The sequence below is a fragment of the Alligator sinensis genome, unplaced genomic scaffold (assembly GCF_000455745.1).
Source record: "Alligator sinensis unplaced genomic scaffold, ASM45574v1 scaffold771_1, whole genome shotgun sequence".
NCBI classification, from domain to species: Eukaryota; Metazoa; Chordata; order Crocodylia; family Alligatoridae; genus Alligator; species Alligator sinensis.
Window position 1 is genome coordinate 31,962 of NW_005842911.1, and position 25,102 is coordinate 57,063.

General features: G+C 54.6%; 2 protein-coding genes and 1 pseudogene across 2 annotated transcripts; all 3 read right to left on the reverse strand.

Moving 5' to 3' along the window:
• Nucleotides 1-292: 292 nt before the first annotated feature.
• On the reverse strand, nucleotides 293-7,562 carry LOC106722955 (natural killer cell receptor 2B4-like). Its single transcript, XM_025192302.1, is given in 6 exon segments — nucleotides 293-411; nucleotides 1,710-1,891; nucleotides 6,368-6,575; nucleotides 6,578-6,712; nucleotides 6,792-7,103; nucleotides 7,438-7,562. Coding segments are annotated over 6 exon segments (1,014 nt in total). The 5' UTR covers nucleotides 7,496-7,562.
• A 7,447-nt stretch (nucleotides 7,563-15,009) lies between these two features.
• LOC102386298 (SLAM family member 9-like) lies at nucleotides 15,010-17,493 on the reverse strand. Its single transcript, XM_025192303.1, has 3 exons — nucleotides 17,457-17,493; nucleotides 16,709-17,044; nucleotides 15,010-15,445 (listed from the first exon to the last, which is right to left on the reverse strand). Exons 1-3 carry the CDS (start codon nucleotides 17,491-17,493, stop codon nucleotides 15,339-15,341), a joined length of 480 nt encoding a protein of 159 aa, XP_025048088.1. The 3' UTR covers nucleotides 15,010-15,338.
• Nucleotides 17,494-17,900: 407 nt separating this feature from the next.
• Nucleotides 17,901-25,008, reverse strand: LOC102383082 (annotated as a pseudogene).
• Nucleotides 25,009-25,102: the final 94 nt, after the last annotated feature.

Genomic DNA, 25,102 nt, shown 5'->3' on the forward strand with positions numbered 1-25,102 from the left:
GTTTGTAGTGCTGGGGTCTGCTGGCCCCTGTGCCCAGCCAGTCCCTGCCCTGCAGGGCAAGGGTGAGGAGACAGCTATGTGGGGACCCTTTGCTCCAGCGTGCCCATGTGCCCACAGTGCTGCAGGGCTGCATGAAGGACTGGCCTCTGGCACTGGGACTAGGACCCTCACAGACCCAACAGCTGCTTCTCTGTGCTGCACCTGGGACAGGAGCCCCTTGGAAGCTGCAAGCAAATGCCTCCCTCAATCCCTCCCTCCCAGAGGGGAGCAGAGCCTACTGGCTGGGCCTTGCTCAGTCCTGTTTCGGCTGCTTTTCAGCTACAATGTGCACTGCCATATTCCCAGCAATCAGCACCCCCAGCACCAGCAACAGGACGAGCCCCTCGGCCTGGCAGTAGGACAGCAACGAGGCTGGAACGGAGCAAGGAAGCAGGTCAGAGCCGGGGGAGCAATCAGCCTGTGGCAGGGCTGCGGTCCCTCTTTGGCTACTGATGGGCAGGAGCAGGCAGCATTGGGGAGGGGGGAGCCCTGGGTTGTGGAGATCACAGGCCAGAGCGGGACATGCCTGCTGGGACCGGGGCCCCAGGTAGGGCAGTCCCAGTGCCCGATGCCAGGTCTCTCGTACCACCACTCAGAGCAGAGGAAACGCCCTTTACTGTAACTGCGGTGATGGGAAATGGAAGTGAGCTCAGGCCTCGGTTTCCACGGAGCTACGGGGAAGTCGTGCTCAAGCAGCAGCTCAGCTGGTCACTGCAGGGCCAAGCAGTGATGGCACAGCTGTGCCACCTCATTATGTATCCAGCTGTTTTCATGGTGCTACTGCCAGGACCTGGGCTACAGGGCAACCCCATGCATTCCTGTCTGGCTGGGTTATAGGTCAGCTCAATGCATCCCTATGGTAAGTTGACCTGTAGGCCGGGGAGCCATGCCTGGTCTAAAGGTCCACTCAGTGAATTCCTACGGTGAGTCAACCTGTTGTCCAGCACTATCAACATCAGTATTACCTCGCTTGTACAAGTGGAGAAACTCAGGCATGGAATAACTATGGGCCATCAATTGTCAGTATTTAGGTGCCTAATGCCTTTTATATCTACAAGAGCAATGTGTCTAAATATCTTCCAAGCCCAGCCCTAAGTGTCTGGCCCATGAGCACGCAAAGCTTGGGAGCAGGGAGGTGCAAGTCTCCAGCAAATATTGTGCTCTGGGTTTCCCGAGGCAAGAACTTGCTTCTAACGGCAAGCGTGTTTCTGCTTCTGTGGTGACTCAAAGGGGCCCTCAGGCCAGATGGGGACAATCTTTAGTCAGGTTCCTGCTAAGGGACATTTACCTGTGGCTGGGAAGTTGCACAGTGGTTTGCCATGGATGGGGGCCGTGCCCCAGCTGGCTGCATTGCTGGCTTTGCAGTGATAGAAGGTGTCGTTGCTGCCTGCAGTGGTCTACAGCTGCAGCTGGGATTGATGTCCCGGGAGCTGCTGGTCCTCAGTGTCTGGGCTGGAAGATGCACCTCGGGACCAGCTGTAGGTGACTCTGTCGGCAGCTGGGACGTGGCAGGACAGGGTCACATTGCACTTTCCAAGCTCTGAGTGAGTAGAAAGTGCTGCGAGGTTGGGTTGCCGGGCTTGGTCTGCAAGAAGTTCTGGTGAGGGACTGACGGTGGTAGGTGCTCCCGAGGGGGTGAGATTGGGGGGAAGCAGGGCCCAGGTACTCACCAAACACAGACACATGGAAGCAGGTGGTATTGAGTCTGCCAGATGCAGATATTGCATCCATGGATAGGACACCGCTGTCCGACTTCTTAACCAGCTTAATCTGGAGCGAGAGATTCCCGGGGTGGAAGGCGATTCTCCTGCCTAACGGGGAGGCTGTGTTGAGGTCCACGACACTGTCACTACTAGAAAATGTCACAATCGAATACAGCTTTCTAGAGCTGAGTCTCACTCTCCAGGTGATTTCTTCCCAACCAGACAGTTGATTCTCTGGTACTAACAGCATGTTTTCCTCTGTAACTGCAGCCACTTCCTTTTCTTTACAAGCTAGTGCTTCAGAAAAGACTGGGAGCAGGAGAGAGCAGGGGGTTAACACGCTCCTAAGCCCATGTGGGAAAGGTAGGGTAAAGTAGTTGTACTTCCCTGTCTGGCTTCAAGGGAACTCAGAGCCAGGGGCAGGGCAGGGCTGACAGCCTTGAAAACACGTGGATCCAGGCTTCCTCCAGACCTGGATAAGTGCAAACCCCTGTCGGGGCTGAGACAGCCTGTGATGAGCAAATAGCAGGTAGCTCCAAGGAGCACAACCCAATTTAAATGAAATCACCCAGCTCAGGCCCTGTGTTGCTGCTCAGTGGCATGTATGAGGGGTTTTTAACCTTCTGAGGCACTAACCTCTGTGCTAGCCCCCATGCACCGCCCGGACCGAAGCAGCAGCCCCCACCCACCTGCAAACCCCTCCCACACAGCTATTTCCAAAGCTGCAAAAGCTTCTTTCAAAAATAAAAAGACCACCCCTCCACCCCCCACAATTTCCAGTTTGAAATGCATGTAAAGACCAGAATCCTCTTCAACCAAGGTCCAGGAGAAATTCAGAACAGAAACCATCAGGAAACAAGAAGCAAATGCATCTGAGTCCACTAGGCTATTTGTAGGCTTCCTACCTTGTGTTTCTGTGCAGTGCTCGGTGTTATTTTCTCACCTATGAGTACAAGGGAGAGTGCTAATACCGGTGTAAGTGCCCATGTGGCTGCAGCGCACAGGAGCTCCCGTCCTGGGGCAGCGCTGGAACAAATGGCCCCACGACAAGACCAGGGACTGTTCCTGCCTTGCAGAAACCAGCAGCCTGTGTTCACCCTAGGGAAACTTAGAATGGGTTACCTAGAGAAGTGGAGCCATCTCCATCCTTGGAGGTTTTTAAGGCCCAGCTACACAAAGCCTTGGCTGGGATGATATAGCTGTGGCTGGTCCTGCTTTGAGCAGGGGGTTGGACTCAATGAGCTCCTAAGGACCCTACCAACCCTCATTTTCTGTGGTTCTATATCCTCTCCAGGCTGCACCCGGGGTAAATGCAGCCCCTTCTCACTTAACCTGAGCTTGGAAATGCAGGAGGAGGCACAGCAGAAAGGGACAGAGGACTTCCTCCATTGTGGCAGGTGTCTGAAGGGCGAGCAAGCAGCTGGGAGTGAGGCTGGAAGAAGTCAAACAAAGATATGAGTAAGGAGGAACCAGGCTGATTTCCCCATGAAGGGCTCCATCCTGCAGGCTCTGAGTGCCCACGGGTGCATCCAACAGGGAGGTCATTACTAGAAAGCAGAATTGTTCCTAGTGAGACTGACCCATACAGATGCCCTTGCAATGAACAGTGAAGGCATCAAGTACTGAAGCAGAGCTGAGTGAACCCAAGTGATGTAGTTGCAAGTCAGGATGGGTCTGACATACAGCGCCTTCTTGGGGCATGGGGAGGGGAGCCTCTACTCCTGCCCCGGTAGGATGGGAGCTTGCTGTATGATGAGAAGCAGTGGCTGCATGCTTTGTGCCTCACGCTCCTTCTCCTCTGTGGTTGGGGAGTGGTCATACAGGGTGCAAAGCGCTCACAGCAGCACTGAGAGATGTGTAAAGCTGCAGAGGAGAAAACCTCACACCGGTTATGTCACCACTTTAGCAGGAAATAATGGCACAGAGACAGGAGAGGAGGTGGTGGGGTGGGGACATAGAGGATGGAGATGCACACCCTGTGCCTGCAGCTGCACCATGATGTAAAGGGGAACATTGCCCTTGGCACCCATGGCATGCGAGCAACCCTGAGGGACCTGCCTTGCAATGCCTCTTCCATGGGCCTTATTGGCACTCTCTTGGTCAGGAAGTTTTAAGAGACCCAGCACCCCACCACTGCTATGGAGCTATCAGAAACGGGGGTCTGGGCAAGCTCTTTCTGGGTCCAGACAGACATCACGCAGCCCTGAAATCTGCATTGAGCCAGCAGGACACCGGGGACCATGGATGGGCCTAGACCGACAAGGCTGCAGTAACAGCTGTCAACCCCCTCTTACTATCCTCCTCCTCTCTGGAGGTTCAGATGCTGCCACAGCATGGGAGAGACGTTCAGTGTGGGAACCCAGGACTTCGAGGGAAATGCCCGAGTGACTGAGATGAATTCTGAAACGATTTAATATGATAATGGAAGTGACTTCCTTCTCTAGGGTCTCCCTCCCTACCTTGCTTGACTCTGTTCTTGCAGAAGTGCATGCATCTCAGCTGTCACCTGGTCCACATGATGACAGCATCCCCACGCCACCCCAGAGCTGCTTCTCTTCACAACACAGCACAGCCATTCCTATCCTGCAACCGGGGCCTAGCTCCTAGCAGACAACTGGCCTCAGTTTCCTGATATTTTACCTTGTAATGAAGTGCTACTTACCTCCAGCCTGGAAAAGCAGGAATCAGAGTAGGGCAGGTGGTCGGGCTCCCATCTTCTTGGCAGTGAGCAATATAACCGGAGGGTGAGCACAGAATAATCAGTCCCTATGGTGGTTATCCGAGTTTGGATCGGCAAAGAGCTGGCAGGGCTAAGCAAAGGATTGGTGAGGGGCTGATAGCAGGAACACAAGCAAGGAAATAAAGCCACAGCTACCTTGCTTTTTCTTCTTGGTCTGTGGTAATCTGCAGATAACAGAGCCTAGCTCCAGAGAGCTCCACCTGCCACGAGACTGGGGTTTACAGGAAAGAAGGTTCCACATTTCACAGAGAAAGCAAACACATGGAAAGAAGCAGGCAGTGGTTTTTGAAGTTCTAAATTTTAATATAAGTAAAGAGCTGAATGAAACCAAGGCCATTTCCTACTGTTCTTGGCATTTTAGAAGCTCTGATCAACCCAAAAGCTGGTCAAAAATGGAGAAAAAAATAATCCTAGAGGTTTCTGATTTTCACAAGGAACGCCCAAAAGCTGGTCAAAAATGGAGAAAAAAAAATCCTAGAGGTTTCTGATTTTCACAAGGAACATGTTGATGAAAACAATCAACCAAAACCTATTTATATGGGAGCAGCCAACAGAAAAGAATATCACCTGTGGCAGAAAAGTCAGAAACTCACCAATGGGTTATTTCTGGTTTTCAGGAGTCAAAAGCTGGAAAGATTTCATCTCAAAAGGCAAAACAAACCAAGAATAATAATAACACCTGTGGTAGAAAAGTCAGAAACTCACCAGTGGTTATTTCTGGTTTTCAGGAGTCAAAAGCTGGAAAGATTTCATCTCAAAAGGCAAAACAAACCAAGAATAATAATAATAATAATAATCGCCGTCATCACCACCACCACCATCACCATCATCAGTACCACTACCACCATCATCACTACCACTACAACCATCATCATTATCATCACCACCACCACCACCTTAATCACCACCACCACCATCATCGTCGACGTGCTTTCAGTTTTTAAGAAGTGGAAAAAAACCATGGGATTTTTGCAAAGAATTTGGAAAATTCTAGTGAAAAGTTTAATCTCGGCTTTCAGTCAAAACAAAAATCTGATGGAAACTTTTCACCCAGGTCCAGTCCAACACAGCCCTGGGGGTCCCTGGCTTAGCCAAGGAGATGCCCCAGCATACGGCACTTCCACAAAAGGGGCCCAAGTAACAGGAGTGCAGAGCACGGGGAGGGCGAGGCAGGCAGGGCTGGGGCAGAGCTGGTCTCCTGTTCATTTCCCTGGGAACCAGCTCCGGAGAGACCTGGCAGGCAGATCGCCTGGGGCTGGGAACTCCCCCACAACATAGTTTTGGGGGCAGTTTTTCCCTGCAGACGCAGCAGAGGACCCTGTGCTCCCACAGTCCCAGGCTCCAGACTTTCCCGACCCACCAGGAACCAGGCACCTGCAGGGATTTTGGGCCACATCTATGCCCTTTCCCAGCATGCCCCATGGCACCGTGCTCCAGCACAACCTGCTCCTGCTCCCCCCGCATGGACCAGCCCGGGAAGGAGGTGGCAAGGCCGTGCCGAGGGCGCCCCCACACCACTGCTCTGGCGCACGGCTTTGCTGCATCTATCTGGGCTTGGTGTGTGCAGGGGGAGGGGGAGGCAGGACGTGCTTGAGCGTTGCCCTTGGGCGGCTGGGAGAGGGTGTAGACCTGCAATGAGTCTCCCTACTTCCAGGCAGACCAGTCAGCATCCCTGGTTCTGGGGCAGCCCACCCAGGGGGACTGCCCCAGTGCTGGGGAAATGGTGCTCCCAGCTCTGCGGCTTCCCAGTAGGTTCCCCAAGGCCAGAGATCCAGCCCCACCAGTCTGCCAGGCTCTCAGATGAACCAGACCGGGATGGAGGCTGGGGCAAAAGAGCATCCTCATGGATGCTAGGCCCCTTCCTCTGGTTTCATTCAGGCCAGACTCATGAACCAGCTCCATAGGACCCAGGAAGATGCAAAACATCCCTGTCCCCCTCATATGTCTGGTGCAAAGGGAGCACTTACTTGTGTAGTTGCACAGCGGTTTGACATCGATGGTGGCCATGCCCCAGCTGATGGCATTGCTGACGTTGCAGTGATAGAAGGTGTTGCTGCCACTTTTAGGGATTTCCAGCTGCAGATCGGCTTTTTTGTTGGGTGTGAAGATACGCCTTGAGACCAGCTGTAGGTGACCCGGTCAGCTTTGGGCACCAAGCAGAGCAGGGTAAGGTAGCACTGTCCACTCTTCTGGGAAGTAGATGCCTCGATCTTGGGCTGCTGGACACGGTCTGGAAGGAGAAGTCCCAGTGAGAGGGGCTGGGTGCCCCGGGGGTGAGCACGGGGGGAAAGCGGCACCCCCAAACTCACGAAGCACAAACAGACGAAAGTAACTGGTGACTTCAGAGCCATTCCTCAGCGTCAGGTTCATGGAGTAGAGGCCCCTTTCTTTCTCTGTGACCGAGTTAATCTGCAGCGAGAGATTCCCAGGGTGGAAAGAGACTCTGTCAGCAAAGGGCAGAAACGGATTGGCCGAGGTGCCCTTCTCATCGTGTCTGAGGATCCAGTAGTGCTCTGGTAGTTTCAGTATCCAGTTGATTGCCACCCAGGTCGACGGCCATGTCTTGGGCTGCAGCTGAACCGTCTCCCCAACAGCAGCCACCACTTTTACTTCTTGACAACCTGCGGGTTCAGAAGGGCAAGGGGGAGAGAAGGATTTGCAGACTCCTCAGCTCATTAGGGAAATACAGGCTGCTGCACACTTCTCTCATGTTCAAAGGGCACTTAGAGGCCATCCGTGTCTTGCATTTTCTACAGAACAAGTAGAAAAGATGACTCCCCATGGAAGCTCCTACTACTTTATGATAACCCTCATCCTAGCCCAGGGCTCCCCTCTGCAAAGCACGGCACAAACACAGCTCCCAAAGACAGTCTCTGCTCCAAAGACCCCCCCCCTCTCCCATGCCTGAGTTTGCCCCAGGCTGCACCTGTGGAAGAGCAGCCCCTTGTCACTCACCTCCAGCTTGGAGGAGCAGAAGGAGGGAGAGCAGCAGGGGTCCGAGAGCCCCCTTCATCCCAGCTGAGCTGAGCAGGGCAGGCGAGTGCAGACCAGGCGGTGGAGAGCAAGGTTATGTGGCCAGGGTGAAGAAGTCAGATTAAGAAATGATGAAGAAGGAGGAACCAGGCTGAGTTCCCTCTTGAGGGTTCAATCCTGCAGACCCTGAGCACCCACGAGTTCAAGGAACCCTGCATAAAGCAGGGGACAGGTGGCTTGAGTGGGGCTGGGCTGTGGCTCCATCATCCAGCAGCAGAGGAAGTGTGAGAAGAGGCCCAGGGCAGGGTGACTGGACACTGGGTCTCCCTTCCAGCACCCTCCGGCCCCAATCCTGCTGGGGCATGCCAAAACTCTGACTCAGTGGCGCCTCCTGCAGCATAGAAACCCCCTCCCAATGCAGCCCACTGGCACTTCCTCCTGGTTCCTTCATGGCTGCAGAAAGGGGGAATGGGCAGAGAAGTGCAGTGACATGGAAGCAGGGGGAGGTGATCGGAGGGAGCAGGGAGCACTGCATGGGTCTCTACGCACCTCTGCAGCTGCAGGCAGGGACATGTGTTCCCCCTGCTGCCTCCAATCACCCTCCCCCTGCTCCCACTAGTGGAGTAAAGGAAAGTCCCGGACATTTAGGCATATTTAAAAAATCCCACCCAGAAGAAGAGCATATGAATCTATAAGAACAATAGGGAGCTTATGCACCCCCCACCCAGGTGTGTGAGGCCAGTCAGTAGGCAGAGGGAGCAGGTTTCCCCCCTCCCTCAGGAATGAACCGAGCTCAGGTTACAACTCAGGGTTACCTGAAGAGATGGGGCAGGGGTGTCGGCCCTCTGCAGTGACCATGGTAACCAAATTGTCAGACAGGTCATAAGCCTGATAGCAGACTTTGGGCAGAAACTAAGATGGCATTCTGCCACAGTCTCAACCTCTGCTTCGCTGCCTCTGTCCATTTTCCTCCTGAGGGGTCTTGAAAGCTCCTGTGCTGGGTGTCCCTCTGCCAGATGGATTTGGCTGCATCTTCACTACCCTCTGCTACCAATTCCTGGTAGTAGGGCTGGAGTCTACTCAAAGTCATTTTAACACAGGCTACCACCTCGAGGTTTGTGTGTCTGTACATTAGGAGGTGCTTGGACTTCCACAGGGTACTCCTGATGCAGGACATGAAGTGATGGAAGCAGGCTGACAGGCTGCCCTGGTGTTTAGTCAGGTGCCCGTACAGTGCTGCCTCTCTTGATAGTGGTCCAACCCCTGTCACTGCTATGTACAGTGTATTTACCTTCTTCCACATTTCCTTGGTGTATGAACAGCGCCATAGGAGGCGGTCGATAGTCTTTGTGGTGCCTTGGCAGATTGCCCTTGGGCAGCTCAGTCTCCCCAGTTGCCCCTTTCTATTTCTCTGGACTCAGCTGCCCCTCAGGGCTCCTTGCCCTGGAGAGGATCTATGCCAGGAGTGCTGTAGTGTGAACCCCAGCTAGGCCCAGCTCTCCTGGGTCAGGGAGATGCAGCTGGAAAGACAAAAGCTCCCTATGCTAGGAACCAGTCACAGGGAAGTGCAAGAAGGGGCCCAGCTCACTGTTCCACCTCTTTCTCCAGCCTTTGACCCCTCTGTGCTTATATGGGGCTAGGGGGATGGGCTGTGACCCCTATGCACCCACACCTGAAGCCTGTCCCTGCCCAGGTGGGATCAGATACTGGCATCAAGAACAGGGTACTAGGTTCCTGAGCTCCAAGGCTTGAAGCTATGTCCTAGGTTCTGGGCTGGGACCTCCCCACCCAAGCACCATCAGTCAGTGCAGAGGGTGGAAAGGGGCAGACTCCTGCAGTTTTTGGGCCATTCTTGGATCCATCAAGCAGCTGCACTGCTTGGTCCTGAGGCTTTGCTGCACTGTGCCAGGAAGGGCTGTGCTGCATTGGATGAGTGACCAAGCAGGGGCTGCCCTTGGGCAGCAGCAGTTTGTACTGCCCATGTCTGTGGGCCCCTGTGCTCAGCCAGTCCCTACCCTGCAGCTTGGGTGCCAGGGTCTACTGGCCCTGCTGAGCAGGGGAGGAGGTAGCTATGGGGGGGGGCTCTACTTTAGGGTGGATGTGTACCCATAGTGCTGGAGGGCTGCATAAGGGACTGGCCTTAGATGCTGGGACTTGGAGCCCCACAGACCCATTGGCTGCTTCTCCTCCATGCTGCAGACAGGACAGGGACCCCTTGGAAGCTTCAGGCAAATGCCTCCCCTGGTCCCTCCCTCCCAGAGGGGAGCAGGGCTGGTTGGCTGGGCCCTGCTCAGTCCTGTTTTGGATGCTTGCCAGCCATGATGTGCACCACCATAGTCCTGGCGATCAGTATTCCCAGCACCAGCAGCAGGATGAGCCCCTTGGCCTAGCAGTAGGACAGTGATGAGGCTGGAACAGAGTAAGGCAGTGGGTCACGGCAGGGGGGAGCAATCAGCCTGTGGCAGGGCTGGGGTCTCTCCCTGGCTGCAGGTGGGCAGAAGTGGGCAGTACCAAGGCGGGTGGGGGTTGGGGGGAGTCCTGGGCTGTGAAAGGCGGCTAGAGTGGGATGGAGCCTGCTGGGGTTGAAGCTCCAGAGTGGGGCAGTCCCAGTGCCTGACACCAGTTCTCTCACAGCAGAACTTGGAGCAGAGGAAATGCCCTTTACTCTACCTGCAGCGATTTGGAAACAGTAGTCGCTGGGTTATAGGTTAACTCAGCGCATCCCTATAGCAGGTTGGCCTGTAGCCTTGAGGGCCATTCCGGGTCTACAGGTCCATCCAATTAAATCCTACGCTGGATTAATCTGTTGTCCAGCACTATCAATATCTGCATCACCTTGCTTGTACAAGAGGAGAAACTGAGGCATGGAATAACTATGGGCCATCACTTGACAGTATTTAGGTGCCTGATGCCCTTTATTTCAACAAGAGCAAAGTGTCTAAATACCTCCCAAGGCCTGAGTGTCTGGCCCATGAGCATGCAAAGCTTGGGAGCAGGGAGGCGCAAGTCTCCAGTGAATATTGTTCTCTGGGTTTCCAGAGACAAGAACTTGCTTCCAACAGCAAACTCATTTCTGCTTTGGGGTGACTCAAAGGGGCCCTCAGGTCAGACAGGGACAGCCCTTAGTCAGGTTCTGCTAAGGGACAATTACCTGCGGCTGGGAAGTTGCACAGCAGTTTGATATGAATGGTGGCCGTGTCCCAGCTGGCTGCATTGCTGGCGTTGCAGTGATAGAAGGTGTCGTTGCTGCCCGCAGTGATCTCCAGTTGCAGCTGGGATTGATGCCCCGAGAGCTTCCGGTCCTCTCTGTCTGGCCTGGTAGATGCACCTTGGGACCAGGTAAAGGTGACTCTGTTGGCATCCTGCACCTGGCAGGACAGGGTAACGTTGCACCATCCATGCTCCAGATGAGCAGACAGTGCGGTGAGCTTTGGCGACACGTAGTGAGTGCACACAGGTGCATATGCACCCGCTGAGATTGGCCGTTTCCCCTGCGAGAGAAGAGCCGGCGGCACTTTTGCCGCCAGTTATGATCGGCCACTGGGAGAAGGCAGGGGGCTAATGAGGCTCAGCCCCCCCAAATGCCAGGGCAACCCAGCCACAGGCTGATGCTGTACCGGGGATGGGTGCGTTGGCCTTGCAGCCAGCCCAGCACAGGTGGCAGATAGTTAAGGTTTCTTTTCTTCCTTTAGTTTCTGGGCTTGGAGGGTGGGGGAGAGATCAAGACCCCCACAGTGCAGTAGGAAGCAGGGTAGGGGCAGGGTCAAATCATTCCCCCTCACCCCTGTCCCGCTCCCTGCTGCACTGTGGGGATTGTCCCATGATGCAGCTTGGCCGGGGCCCCATTCATGGAGAATGTATCCCCGGCCAGGCTGGGTCGCAGGGCAATTGGAGACTGGCATCTCCCGCCACTGCGCACACTATGGGGAAGCAGCAGACCCTGTCTCTGAGCCTGAACCCTGCCTGGTGCCAGCCCCAGCTTCGCTCCCTCCACCCCGCCCCCCCATGGCCCTTTCCCTTCCCCTCTCCCCTTCCTCCACAGACTTTTGCACGGCGTGGCAGGGGGGGAGTTTGCATGCATGTGTACGTGCTGAACCCCACCACACAATTTTTTTTCCTCCCTCCACTCCCAGTCCCTTCGTCTGCAATTGGTTGCTGGGGGACCCCCCTCCCCCAGTTGGCGATTGCTGCTGAGACAGTCCTTGATGGCCAACTAGCAGGTAGCTCCACTGATCACAGCCTGTGTGGAGGGCCAGTAGTAGAGGGCTCCTTTAGTGAGCCACCCACTTCATTGCGCCCGGCCAAAAACGATGTGTTGAGCGTCTCCCCTGGGGTGTCTAGATCCAGCCAACTTCCTTCCTGGAGCCCACTCGCAAGCCTGGGGTAACCACTGCCACCACCCGGACTTGGGTCTTTGGTAGGACTCTGTACCACCCAGGGTACACAGACCCTGTAGACCTTGAGGGAGCTTAACCCACCGTGGGATTTTGGGGTGCTTCTATTAGCCTAAAGAATTCACAAGCAGCCTGCAGTACAGGAAGAAAGTAAGAAGCCGAGCCCACCTTAGCCAGCCTAGTAAAGTGAGCTAACAAGGCTGGTCCCTTCCCTCTTAAGCACACAAAGAGTGGCATGCTGAAACAGATAGATTTATTGATCAAAGAGGGATAGGGTGAGGAAAGAATACAAAACAGCAGAATACAGAAAGAAAACCAACCTTGAACAAAACAGTATAGGCTTGTTGCCTTTTGATATGCAAATAAACACTTAACTCTAAATTCCTAGCTAGATTTCAGATAAGTTACTCACATCTACATCCAGAGGAGTCTGGAGGCCCATAGCTTGATTCAGGGACCAGATGTCTCTCTCTCAAAATGGAGTCACTCTCTTTTAAAGCTTTTATTACCTCATCATTAAGTTCCATCCATAACCCAGTATGCTCTGACCACGGCTAATGCCAGCTGGTCAGTTTGAAAAACATCAGCACCCTCAGGAGAGGGTTTAGGGTTACACAGGACAACAGAAGAGCAAGCTCTCCCACTCCCACAGGAATTTCTCCAGCCCAGGTCCCATGGCTGTCCAAGTGACCAGGTGGAAACAGCACCCAGATTTCGGGGCAGAGGGGGCTAGGCATACTCAGTGCAGGAAGGCAGACAAAGAGAGCCATTTCTTCACATCCTGATTTAAATAAGTCACCCAGCCCAGGACCCATAGTCACCCAGCTCAGTGGCATGTATCTGGGTTTTAACCTTCTGAGATTCACCGAAGTTTAGGGCTGGAAGGGACCTCCTGGGATCATCGGGTCCAGCCCCCTGCTCTAAACACAAAAAAACTGCTGGGGTCAAAAAACCTCAGCAACGTGTGCACCCAAAAGGCACTAAGCACTATCCCCCACCCCCTTCCCACCCCAGCCCCCATGCACACCCATAGGCCCAAGCAGCAGCCCCCAACCTGCAAACTCCTCCTGCGCAGAGATTTCCAAAGCTGTGAAAGCTTTCTTTTTTCAAAATGAAAAGACCCCAGCCAGCCCCACAATTTCCCATTTCAAATGCATTTAAAGACCCAATCCACTTGAACTGAGGTCCAGGAGACATTCAGAACAGAAACCTTTAGCAGAAGCAGATGCTTCCAGGCCTGCTAGGCTGTTTGCAGGCTGCCTGCCTTGTGTGCCTGTGCAGCACTTGGTATTGTCCTCTCACACCTGACACAAGGGACAGTGCTAATACCAGTGTATAGTGTCCACGTGGCTGCAGCTCCCAGGAGATCCTGTCCTGGGGCAGTGCTGGAATGAAAGGCACCAGGACAAGGCCAGAGACCGTCTCTGCCTTGCAGAAACCAGCAGCCTGCGTTCACCCATGGGTTACCCAGGGAGGTGGAGCAATCCCCATCCTTGGAGGTTTTTAAGGCCTGGCTAAACAAAGCCTTGGCTCAGGTTGGGGCTGGGGCTGGGGCTGGTTCTGCTTGGAGCAGGGGGTTGGATTAGATGCGACCTCCTGAGGTCCCTTCCCACCCTCATTTTCTGTAATTCTATAATGTCTACTGCACCAGGGGTAAATGCAGGCCCTTGGCACTTACCCTGATTTTGGAAACTCAGGAGGAGACACAGCAGAATGGGACAGAGAGCTTCCTCCATCACAGCAGGCATCTGAAGGGCGAGCAGGCAGCAGGGAGTGAAGCTGGAAGGAGTCAGATGGAGACATGCGTTAGAAGGAACCAGGCTGACTTCCCCAGGTGTATCCAACAGGGAGGACATTACTAGAATGAAGAATTGCCCCCGTGACTGACCCATGCAGATGGCCTTGCCAGGAACAGTGAAGGCATCCAGTACTGAAGCATATCTGAGTGAACCCAAGGGATGTGGTAGCAAGGCAGGATGGGTCTGAAATCAGCTGCTTCTCGGGGTGGGGGGCCCTGCCCTTGCCCTGGTACGGTGGGAGCTTGCAGAGACATGGCTGAGAAGCATCTCCTGCACCGTAGACACTGCCAGCGCAGCGGATGCGTGCTTCCTGCCTCACTTTCCTTCTCTTTTGCAGTTGGGGACTGGCCATACAGGGTGCAGAGTGCTCACAGCAGCACCCAGAGATGTGTGAAGCTGAAGGGGAGAAAACTTCATACCAATTTTCTCACCTCTTTAGCAGGAGATAACAGCAGAGAGATGGAGTGGAGGTGTGGTAAGTGAGGGGAAGCTCAGGTAGAGACAGGCCTCACACAGCGCTGATGCACTCTTGGTCTCCAGGAGACATGACTGCTGCAGGACCCTTGGCTCCCAGGGTCATCATCCAAGTGCCAGGCAGAAGCAGGAGGAGCATGAGGCTGGAGCCTTCCTCCTCCTGGGAACAAGTGTGGTGGCGTCAAGTGGGGACCACCCACAGGTGGCCGCGGTGACAACGGCAGCGAGAGTGGGCCAAGTGGGGAACACCCGCAGGTGGCCGCAACAGTGTTGGTGGTTAGAAGGGGCAGGGGGGAGTGGCAGAGTCAGCAGTGGTCAATCTCAGGGGGTGCACATGCCCCCACGTACCCTCCCTACACATCGCCTATGGCATCAGTGCTCCTTACTTGGAGCTGGCCCCAGCTTAGGGACAGCAGTGTCCCTGGTGACACAAGTGCCCAGGGATGGGGAGCAGCACCCTGCAGGGTCCCTGTTCCTTGGTCCATGCCCATGTAAAGCCTCCCCCTGGGTGCCAGGATGGTGTCTGCAGGAGCAGCAGGGTGAGCTCCAGCAGCAGGGCAGTATGGAGGCTTGAATGGCGGAGAAGGAGCAGGGTCCAGGATAGGCATCCCAGGGCTGGCATCCAAGCAGGGGCAGAAGTGCTGGGGCAGACAGCAAAGTGGGCTGGGAACTCCCCTCTGCCAGGACTGGGCTGCACTTGCTGCAACAGGTCAATGGCAGAGTCCTTGGGCAATGGCCTGGCAGTGGAGGTCCTTGGCATGGGCAATTCTGATGGTGGAGCATGCCCTCAGGACCGTGGTATAGCCTGATGGGGCTCTTGTGAGGGAAGATTGCCCCTGGCAGGGCTCAGAGACACAGATGGTGCAGAGGAGGGAAGGTTTATTTAGAAGCTGAAGTTCCCCTTGGAACAAGGGGGTTTTGTACTTCCTGTGTCTGCGGGCCCCTCTGCCCAGCTGGTCCCTGCCCTGCAGACTGTGGGCTGGGGTCTGCTGGCCACGCTAGGCTGGGGAGGATACACCTGTAGGGGGGGACCCTCTGCTCCAGGGTGCCCATGGCCTGCAGTGCCAGGGCGCTGCATCAGGGACTGGCCTTCGGCACTGGGACTTAGACCCCTGCAGACCCACCAGCTGTTTCTCCTCCATGCTGCAGCCTCGCCCAGTCCTTCCCTCCCAGAGTGAGCAGAGCCGGTGTGAGCTGGACTCCGCTCAGTCCTGTTTCAGCCTCTTGCAGGCATGACATGCACCACCACGGTCCCAGTGATCAGCGCCCCCATCACCAGCAGCAGGACTAGTCCCTTGGTCTGGCAGTAGGACAGTGATGAGGCTGGAAATAGAGCAAGGCAGCGGGTAAGAGCCAGGGGGAAGTGGCTGGTGCTGCTCCGCGGTGTTTGCCTTGAGGGGCAGTGGGGATGGGGACAGCCCCTGGGGTCCTTCCACGGGGAGGAGGAGCCCTGCAGGGAGCTTGGGGGCTCGGCCCTCCCTGCACAGAGATGGTGCATGTGGCCCCATGGGTAGCAGGGTCACAGGAAATGGACTTGGGGAGGGGGGTGGAATCTACAGGGCAGGGATCTGGAGAGGGGAAGGGGCAGCATCTAGAGTCAGGTGCATCGTAGGGACAAACCTGTCACCCCGATACCTGTTCTCTCCACGTGTGGGCTGTGCAGAGCTTCCCCACAGGGCATGTTATCTGCACAAAGGGCCTTGAGAGGCCGTTGTAGAGCTGTTGCTGGTGGAGTTTTGCCCTGTGCGGGTGACGTTTATCAGAAGATGTGGGCGAGAGATTTTCATGATGGATCCTTAAGCGGTTATACTGGGGCGCTCTGGGGTGCTGCAGCTGTAGATCATGTTGTTGTCTCCACTGGGGATGGTGCAGCTCAGGGCGATGTTACAGGGTCCATTTCTACAGTTGCGGGCACTGCAGTGAATCGTGGGCTGAGGCACCCACTCTCCAGGGAGAGGAAAGGAATCAAAATGGGAGGATATGGATGGATGTGAAGGAGAAAAAATAGCACCCTGCCTTCATGCAAGCATCTCCCTGAGACAGTACTGGGAGAGCAGAGCACCTCAGATCACCAGGTGACAGAGCAGACAAGAAAAAGGCCTATCAGCCCCCCTCAGGTGATGCTGGATGGTCCCTGTAGGAGGCTCCTGGGGCTGGAAGACCCCCGCAGGGATGTGTCCGGTGTGAGATGCCCTGGTGACTGATATTTCTATCTAGGGTCCTTGCTCAGAAATATCCACACTCGTGAGCTCAGGAGGTGACAAGGGCGCTGCACAACATGTCTTTACCCCGGCTGCAGCTGTAACGCTCAGAGCCCAGATCTGTCCACTGCCCCCCGCTTGGCTGATGTGTGGGGAAAGCAGAGACTGCTCCCCCGGACCGGGCACAAGCACAAGTGCTCATCCTGCCCCTTCCATGGAGGGTGAACATCTCTGTGTCCTTCCCAGACCTTTCCATTAAGTAGGCTGTCACAACTTGATGTAGCGGAGAGATAGCCTCAGTGGGCAGAGACGTATAACTCCTACATGATTGAATAATCTTCGCTACACAGGTAAAAAAAAAAAACAACAACAACCTAGGACTCACCATAGCCATGCAGCGTGAAGTGGCTGGTAAATATGATTTTATCCGTGTTGACTCTAGCTGTGTAGGACCCGGCGTCCTCCGGCCTCAGGTCGGTGATGTGCAGTGCGAGGCCGGCGTTGGGGACACGCACGCGGCCCCTATAGCGCCTGTCTGTGACAAGGACACTCGCGGGGTCTCCTGGTATCGCCGTTGCTAGACTCTCTGTGCCAATCGTCCAGCCAGCATTATCTAATGTCTCCCCTGCCGGGATCTCGAGAGGAAACGTGACCGTCTCCCCCGCGGTGCCGACCAGCTCTGTCGGGGCGGCGTCTGCACCTGCTCCGGACCACCGTACACCTTGAAAAGGAACAAAGTAGCATTTAGGATGACTGGGGTCAACCCCCATCACAAACGAATGCATTTCCTCAACCCAGACCCAGTGAAACCTGCCCCAGAGACCACTGGCAACATTTTATTCCTTCTGCTCGCAACAGAGCATCCTCTCTGAACTCCTTCCATACGAAAAGAACTGCTTACTGTGCTACATGTGATGCGACATAGGATTGGTTATTAACTTATATTATTGTGATGCCAAGCATTGTGGACCCTGGTCTGCTAGATCCCTGCCCCAGAGCTCTTGCAATCCAAGTATAAGATGAGGCAAGGAGACAGGGGAGCACAAGGCGGCAGCGGATCCGCCGGGGGAACCAGCGGGCCCAGCTCGCCGGGGCCAGGGCCATGGGGCTGGGAGGACACGAGCTCCCCGCACCGCGCACCCAGCGCAGGGCGGTGCAGGGAGGAGCCATGTGCCGATACGGGGCAGGGGGACGGGGTGACCCCCGCGCACCCCCTGCAGCCGGCGCTGGACCCTTCCCGGGCAAGTCCCCGCTGCGGGTCACTCCGCACAGCCCTGCGGAGGGAGGCGAAGGGCCACGGGGCCTGGACAGCTCTCAGCACGGAGGCGATGGTTTCCTCTCCAGATCTGCCGGGCAGACAGCCCCGAGCACGGGAACAGCAGATAACACCCCAGTGCCCTGGTCCGGGCTGCGTGAAAGGGGACCCGGGGTGGGGGCTGCACAGAGCCTGGCATGAAGGGAGCTGGGCACAGATAGCACGGAGGGCTGAGCCCCCCTGGGTGCCGGGGTGGGGTGCAAGTGGATGGGACACTGCAGGGTGGGGAGGAGGTTTGAGCTTGGCAGGGTTCAGATGCACAGAGTAAAGGTTTATTCAGAGATCACACATATATATATATTTTAAACACACACACACACACACACACACACATACATATACATATCATTTAGCAAAACCTTTTTCACACACCTTAAACCACATTAAATCCTGTGTGCCTGTTACAATGAACACACCTGTGCACCCGCGCTCCCGCTCACCACTGCAATCCTTTCCCTATTTCAATTGCAGTCTCTTAGTCCTAGTCCCCATTCCAGGGTTCACATTCACAGTTCACTCCCTGTCATAGTCACTGTTGCTTCTGGTGCTGCTAACACTGCTGCTGTTATTGTCGCTGTCTCCTGGTCCAGTTATCTTGCTGTCCTTTTCCTTCTCCCTGTCCACTCCCTCTCTTGGGAGTCCTTGAAGAGCCTGTGCCAAGTGTCCCTTTGCCAGGTGGAGTTGGCTGTATATTCTCCGTCCTCTCCCACCAATTTCTGGTAGTAGGATTGGAGTTCACACAGGAACATGTTATCACAGTCTGTTTCCTCGAGGGTTTTGTGTCTATACACCAGGAGGTTCCTGCATTTCCACAGGGCACTCCTGATGCAGGACATGAACTGGTTGAAGCAGGTTGTCGGGGTCCCTTGGTGTTTAGTCAGGTGTCCGTACAACACCACCTCCCTTGTCATCAGCCTGACTCCTGTCACCTTTTCACAGAGCTGGTTTACCTTTTTCCACACCCCCTTGGCATACGGGCAGAGCCATAGGAGGTGATCAATGGTCTCTGTTGCACTTTGGCAGATATGGCTGGGGCAGTTGGGTCGAGTCCCTTGCCCCTCTCTGTGTTTCCATGCCCAGATGGCTTGGCAATTGTCATCAGGGAGCAGCTCCATGGTCGATGGCATACCTCTGGCTCTGACCGCCTTCTGTATCTTCTTGTGGCAGCTGTCCCGCAGGGATCCCTGCCCCAGAGAGAAGCAATGTTGGCAGCTCTGTAGGGTGAACCCCAGCAGGGCCCAGCTCTCCCATGGGTCAGGGAGAGGGAGATGGAAGGACATAAGCTCCCCGCACCAGACACCAGTCCCAGAGCAGTGCAAGGAGCCCAGTTCACTGCGTCACCTTCTCTTTCAGCTTTGGACACCTCTGTGCTGATATGGGGCAAGCTGTCTCTGCCAGGCTCAGACACTGGTATCAAGAACAAGGCACCACACCCCAAGCACCAGGGATTGGAGATTTGTCCTCGCTGGGGCAACTCCTAGGTCCTGGGCCACTGGGATCCCCCCACACCCAGCAGCACCAGTCAGTGCAGATGGTGGAAAGGGGCAACTCCTGCAGTTTTGGGGCCATTCTTGGATCCATCAAGTGGCTGTACTCCTGGGTCCTGAGGCTTCACTGAGCTGTGCTCAAGCAGGGGCCACCCCCAGGCAGCAGCCTGGTGTGTCTGTGGGTACCTGAGCCCAGCCGGTCCCTACCCTGCAGGCTGGGTGCTGGGGTCTGCTGGCTCTGCTGGGTAGGGGATGAAGCAGCCATGGGGGGACCCTCTGCTCCAGGATGCCCATGTGTCCACTGTACCAGAGCACAGCATCAAGGACTGGCCTCCGGTGCTGGGACTTGGGCCCCTGCAGACCCACTGGCTGCTTCTTTGGTTGCATTTGGCCTGGGACAGGAACCTCATGGAAGCTGCAGGCCAATGCCTTGTTCAGGCCCTCCCTCCCAGAGGGGAGCAGGACCAGTGTGGCCTGTGGCCTGTGCCCTGCTTAGTCCCATTTTGGCTGCTTGCCAGCCATGGTGTGCACTGCCACGGCCCTGGTGATCAGCACCCCTAACACCAGCAGCAGGACGAGCCCCTTGGCCTGGCAGTAGGACAGCGATGAGGCTGGAAAAGAGCATGACAGTGGGTCAGAGCTGGCGGAGCAATCAGCCTGTGGCAGGGCTGGGGTCCCTCCCTGGCTGCACCTGGGCAGAAGCGGGCAGTACCAGGGAGGGGGGACCCCTGGGCTGTGAAGAATGCAAGCCAGAGCGGGACGTGCCTGTTGGGGTTGGGGCTCTAGAGTGCGGCAGTCCCAGTGCCTGACACCAAGAGTCTCGCAACACCACTCAAAGCAGAGGAAACTCCCTTTACTGTAAGTACCACAATGGGGAAACGGTAGTGAGCTCAGGCCCCAGTTTCCACAGAGCTACGGGGAAGTGGTGCGCAAGTGGCAGCTGAGCCGGCCGTCACAAGACCAAGCAGTCACGACACAGCTGGGCCCTCTCGGGATGTATCCGGTTGTTTTCATGTGGCTGCTGCCAGGACTCGGGCTACAGGTCATCCCCGTGTATTCCTGTGTGGCTGGGTTTAAGGTCAGCCCAGTGCATCCCAGGCTGGGGGTGCATGCTGTGGGTCAGGAGTAAGGGGTCCTATGGGACAGTGGGGGGATGGGGGGCTATGGTTTTGGAGTGAGGAACACCAAGCTCAGCAGAGGGAGAGTTGCAGGTTGGGAGTGAAGGGCACTGGGCTGTGTGGGGAGAGTGTGGCTCTGGACTGAGGGTCATCATGGCTGCTTGCCAGCCTGGGGAGCCATGCCTGGTCTACAGGTCCATCCAATGAATTCCTACAGTGGGTCAACCTGTTGTCCAGAGCTATCAACATCAGAATTACCTTGCCTGTACAAGTGGAGAAATGGAGGCATGGAATAACTATGGGCCATCACTTGACAGTATTTAGGTGCCTAATGCCCTTTATATCCATATAAGTTAAGTATCTAAATACCTTCTGAGGCCCAGCCCTAAGTGTCTGGCCCATGAGCATGCAAAGCTTGGGAGCAGGCAGGTGCAAGTCTCCAGTGAATATTGTTCTCTGGGTTTCTGGAGACAAGAACTTGCTTCCAACAGGAAGCTCGTTTCTGCTTTGGGGTGACTCAAAGGGGCCCTCAGACCAGACAGGGACAACCCCTGGTCAGGTTCCTACTAAGGGACATTTACCTGTGGCTGGGAACTTGCACAGCGGTTTGACATGGATGGTGGCCGTGCCGCAGCTGGCTGCATTGCTGGTGTTGCAGTGATAGAAGGTGTTGTTGCTGCCCACAGTGATCTCCCGCTGCAGCTGGGATTGATGCCCCAGGAGCTGCTGGTCCTCTCTGGCTGGGCTCCAGGATGCACCTCGGGACTAGCTGCAGGTGACTCGGCAACCTGCACCTGGCAGGACAGGGTAACATTTTACCATCCAAGCTCTGGCTGAGCAGAGAGTGCTGTGAGGTTGGGCTGCCAAACTCAGTCTGGAAGGAGAAGTCCTAGTGAGAGGGGCTGAGGGCAGTGGGTGCCCCCAAATAGGTGAGATTGGGGGGAAGCAGGGCCAGATACTCACCAAACACAGACACATGGAAGCAGGTGGTATCGAGACTGCCGAATGCAGATGTCACATCCATAAAATAGATACCACTGTCTGACTCCTTAACCAGCTCAATCTCCAGTGAGAGATTCTCAGGATGAAAGATGATTCTCTTGCCTAGCGGAGAAGGTGTGTTGAGGTGCACACGACTGTCCCTCTTAGACATTGTCACAATTCAATAATACCCTTCAGAGCTGAGTATCACTTTCCAGGTGATTTCATCCCACCCAGACGGTTGATTTCCCCTGTAGCTGCAGCCACTTCAATTTCTCTACAGTTCAGTACTTGAGAAAAGACAGGGAGCAGGAGAGAGCAAGGGGTTAATACATTCCTAAACCCAGGGGAGGAACATGGGGTAAAGTAGTTGCACTTCCCGGTCTGGCTCCAAGGGAACTCAGAGCCAGGGGCAGGGCTGGGCTGCCAGCCTGGAGAACACGTGGAACTGGGCTTCCCACAGACCTGGATTCATACAACCCCGCCATCGGGGCCGAGACAGCCCTTGATGAGCAACTCCACCAAGCTGCTCCAACAAGCACAACCCCCTTTAAGTAACAGTCATGCAGCCCAGTCCCCGCGTTGCTGTTCAGTGGTGTGTTTGAGGGGTTTTAACCTTCTGAAACACTAAGTTCTGCCCAATTCCCCCTGCCCACCCCATGCACCCCAGACCAAAGCAGCAGCCCCCACCTGCAAACTCTTCCTACACAGAGATTTCCAAAGCTGCAAAAGCTTCTTTCTAAAAGGCAAGGACCCCCACCCTCCATCCACCCATCACAATTTTCCATTGTGAGCACATGTAAAGACACAAAACTTTTCTACCCAGTTCCGGGAGACATTCAGCACAGAAACCTTCAGAGGACAAACAGATGCTTCCAAGCCTGCTAGGCTGTTTGCAGGCTGCATGCCTTGTGTTTCTGTGCAGTGCTTGGTGTTATCCCCTCACTCCTGGCACAAGGGACAGTGCTAATACTCCTGTAAGTGCCCATGTGGCTGCAGCTCCCAGGAACTCCCGTGCTGGGGCAGCGCCAGAATGAACAGCAGCATGGCAATACCAGAGACAGTCCCTGCCTTGCAGAAACCAGCAGCCTGCACTCACTCCAGGGTCACCCGGAGGGGTGGTGCAATCTCCATCCCTGGAGGTTTGGAAATAGCAATCTCCATCCTTGGAGGCTAGACAAAACCTTGGCTGGGATGATGTAGCTGGGGCTGGTTCTGCTTTGAGCAGGGCATTGGACTTGATAAGGTCCCTTCACACCCTCATTTTCAGTGATTCCAGAACCTTTCCTAGCTGGACCAGGGGTAAATGCAGCCCCTTGACACTTACCCTGACCTTGGAAATGCAGGAGGAGGCACAGCACGAAGGGACAGAGAGCTTCCTCCATCATAGCAGGCATCTGAAGTGCGAGCAGGCAGCGGGGAGTGAGACTGGAAGGAGTCAGAGACTTGAGTAAGGAAGAACCAGGCTGATTTCCCCATGGAGGGCTCCATCCTGCAGGCCCCAAGTGCCCGCAGGTGCATTCAACCAGGAGGATGTTACTGGAATGCAGAATTGCTCCTGGGGAGACTGACCCATGCAAACACCCTTGCCAGGAACAGTGAAGGCATCAAGTATTGAAGCAGATCTGAGTGAGCTGGAAGGATGTGGTTGCAAGCCAGGATGGGTGTGACTGTACTGCGCGTTCGGGGGGGCGCGGAGGGCTCTGCTCTTACCCTGGTACAGTGGGAGCTTGCAGAAACATGACCGAGAGGCATCCTCCACACCGCAGACACTTCCAGCACAGTGGCCACGTGCTTCCTGCCTCACGTTCCTACTTCTCTGCAGTTGGGCAGTGGCCATACAGGGTGCAGAGCACTCACAGCAGTGCTGAGAAATGTGTAAAGCTGCAGAGGAGAACACCTCATACCGGTTCTGTCACCACTTTAACAGGAAATACCAGCACAGAGACTGGAGGGGAGGTGCGGGGAGGGAGCTGGAGGACAGAGAGAGACTCCCAGAGCCTACAGCTGCACTGTGAGGTGAAGGGGAACATTGCTCTTGGCACCCATGGCATGAGAGCACCCTGAGGGACCTTCCCTGCAATGCCTTTTCCATGGGCCTTATTGCTACTCTCTTGGTCGGGAAGTTTTAAGAGACCCAGCACTAAGGGACTACGTATGGGTGAAGGGAGGGTGTGCAGGGGTGCAGGGGAGTGGGTGCATTTATTGTAACAGCAACACGGGTTTCTTAATGCAGTTTAAGATGTGCAATGGAAAGTTTATGATAGAGGATGTGTATATAGAACTCTCTATATATAGAAATATATTTTATTAAAAAAAAATTCAGCAAACCCTGCTGCCATGGAGTTATCAGGACAGGGTTTCCAGGCAAGCGCTTTCCGGCTCCAGACAGTCATCACACAGCCCTGAAATCTCTGCATTGAGCCAGCAAGACACTGGGAATATGGATGGGCCTGGACCTTCAAGGCTGCAGTAACAGCTATCATCATCCTTGTTACCATCCTCCTCCTTTCTGGAGGTTGAGACACTGCCACAGCAAGGGAGAGGCTTCCAGTGTGGGAACTCAGGACTTCGAGGGAAATGCCGGAGTGACTGAGATGAATTCTCAAGCGATTTAACATTGATAATGGCAGTGATGGGAATGATGATGTCACAGTGCTCTAGGACTTCCTTCTCTAGGGTCTCCCTCCCTACCTTGCTTGACTCTGTTCTTGCAGAAGTGCATGCATCTCAGCTGTCACCTGGTCCACATGATGATAGCATCCCTGCGCCACCCTAGAACTGCTTCCCTTCACAACACAGCACGGCCATTCCTATCCTGCAACTGGGGCCTAGCTCCAGCAGACAACTGGCCCTAGTTTCTTCCTATTTTACCTTGTAATGAAGTGCTACTTACCTTTAGCCTGGAGAAGTAGCAGTCAGAGTAGGGCAGGTGGTAGGGCTCTCATCTTCTTGGCAGCGAGCAATAGAGCCGGAGGGGGAGCACAGAATAATCAGTTCCTATGGTGGTTATCTGAGTTTGCATGGGCAAAGAGCTGGCAGGGCTAGGTTAAGGTTTGCTGGGGGGTGGGGAGGCAGTGAATGCCCCTGATATTGGGATGACAAGCAAGGAAATAAAGCCACAGCTACCTTGCTTTTTCTTCTTGGTCTGTGGTAAATCTGCAGATAACAGAGTCTAGCTCCAGAGAGCACAAGACTGGGGTTTACAGGAAAGAAGGTTCCACATTTCACAAAGAAAGCAATCACGTGGAAAAAAGGGGGCAGTTGTTTTTGAAACCCTACATTTTAATATAAGTAAAGAGAACTGAATGAAACCAAGGGCATTTCCTACTTTTCTGGGCTTTTAGGAAACTGATCAACCCAAAAGCTGGTCAAAAATGGAAAGAAAAATAATCCTAGAGGCTTCTGATTTTCACAGGGAACATTTTGATGAAAACAATCAACCAAAACCTATTTATATGGGAGCAGCCAACAGAAAAGAATATCAGCTGTGGTAGAAAAATCAGAAACTCAGCAATGGGTTATTTCTGGTTTTCAGGAGTCAAAATATGGAAGGCTTTAATCGCAGAAGGCAAAACAAGCCAAGATTAATAATAATAATCACCGTCATTATCATCATCACCATCACCACTGCTATCTTCATCATCACCACCACTATCATCATCATCATCACTACCACCACTGTCACCACCGTCATCACCACCACCACCATTATAATCATCATCGTCTTCTTCATCACTACCACCACCATCACCATTATTATCATCTTCACCACCACCATCATCATGGGTGTTCTTTCAGTTTTTATGAAGTGGAAAAAAACCATGAATTTTTTTGCAGAGAATTTGGAAAATCCCAATGAAAATGTTCATCTCGGC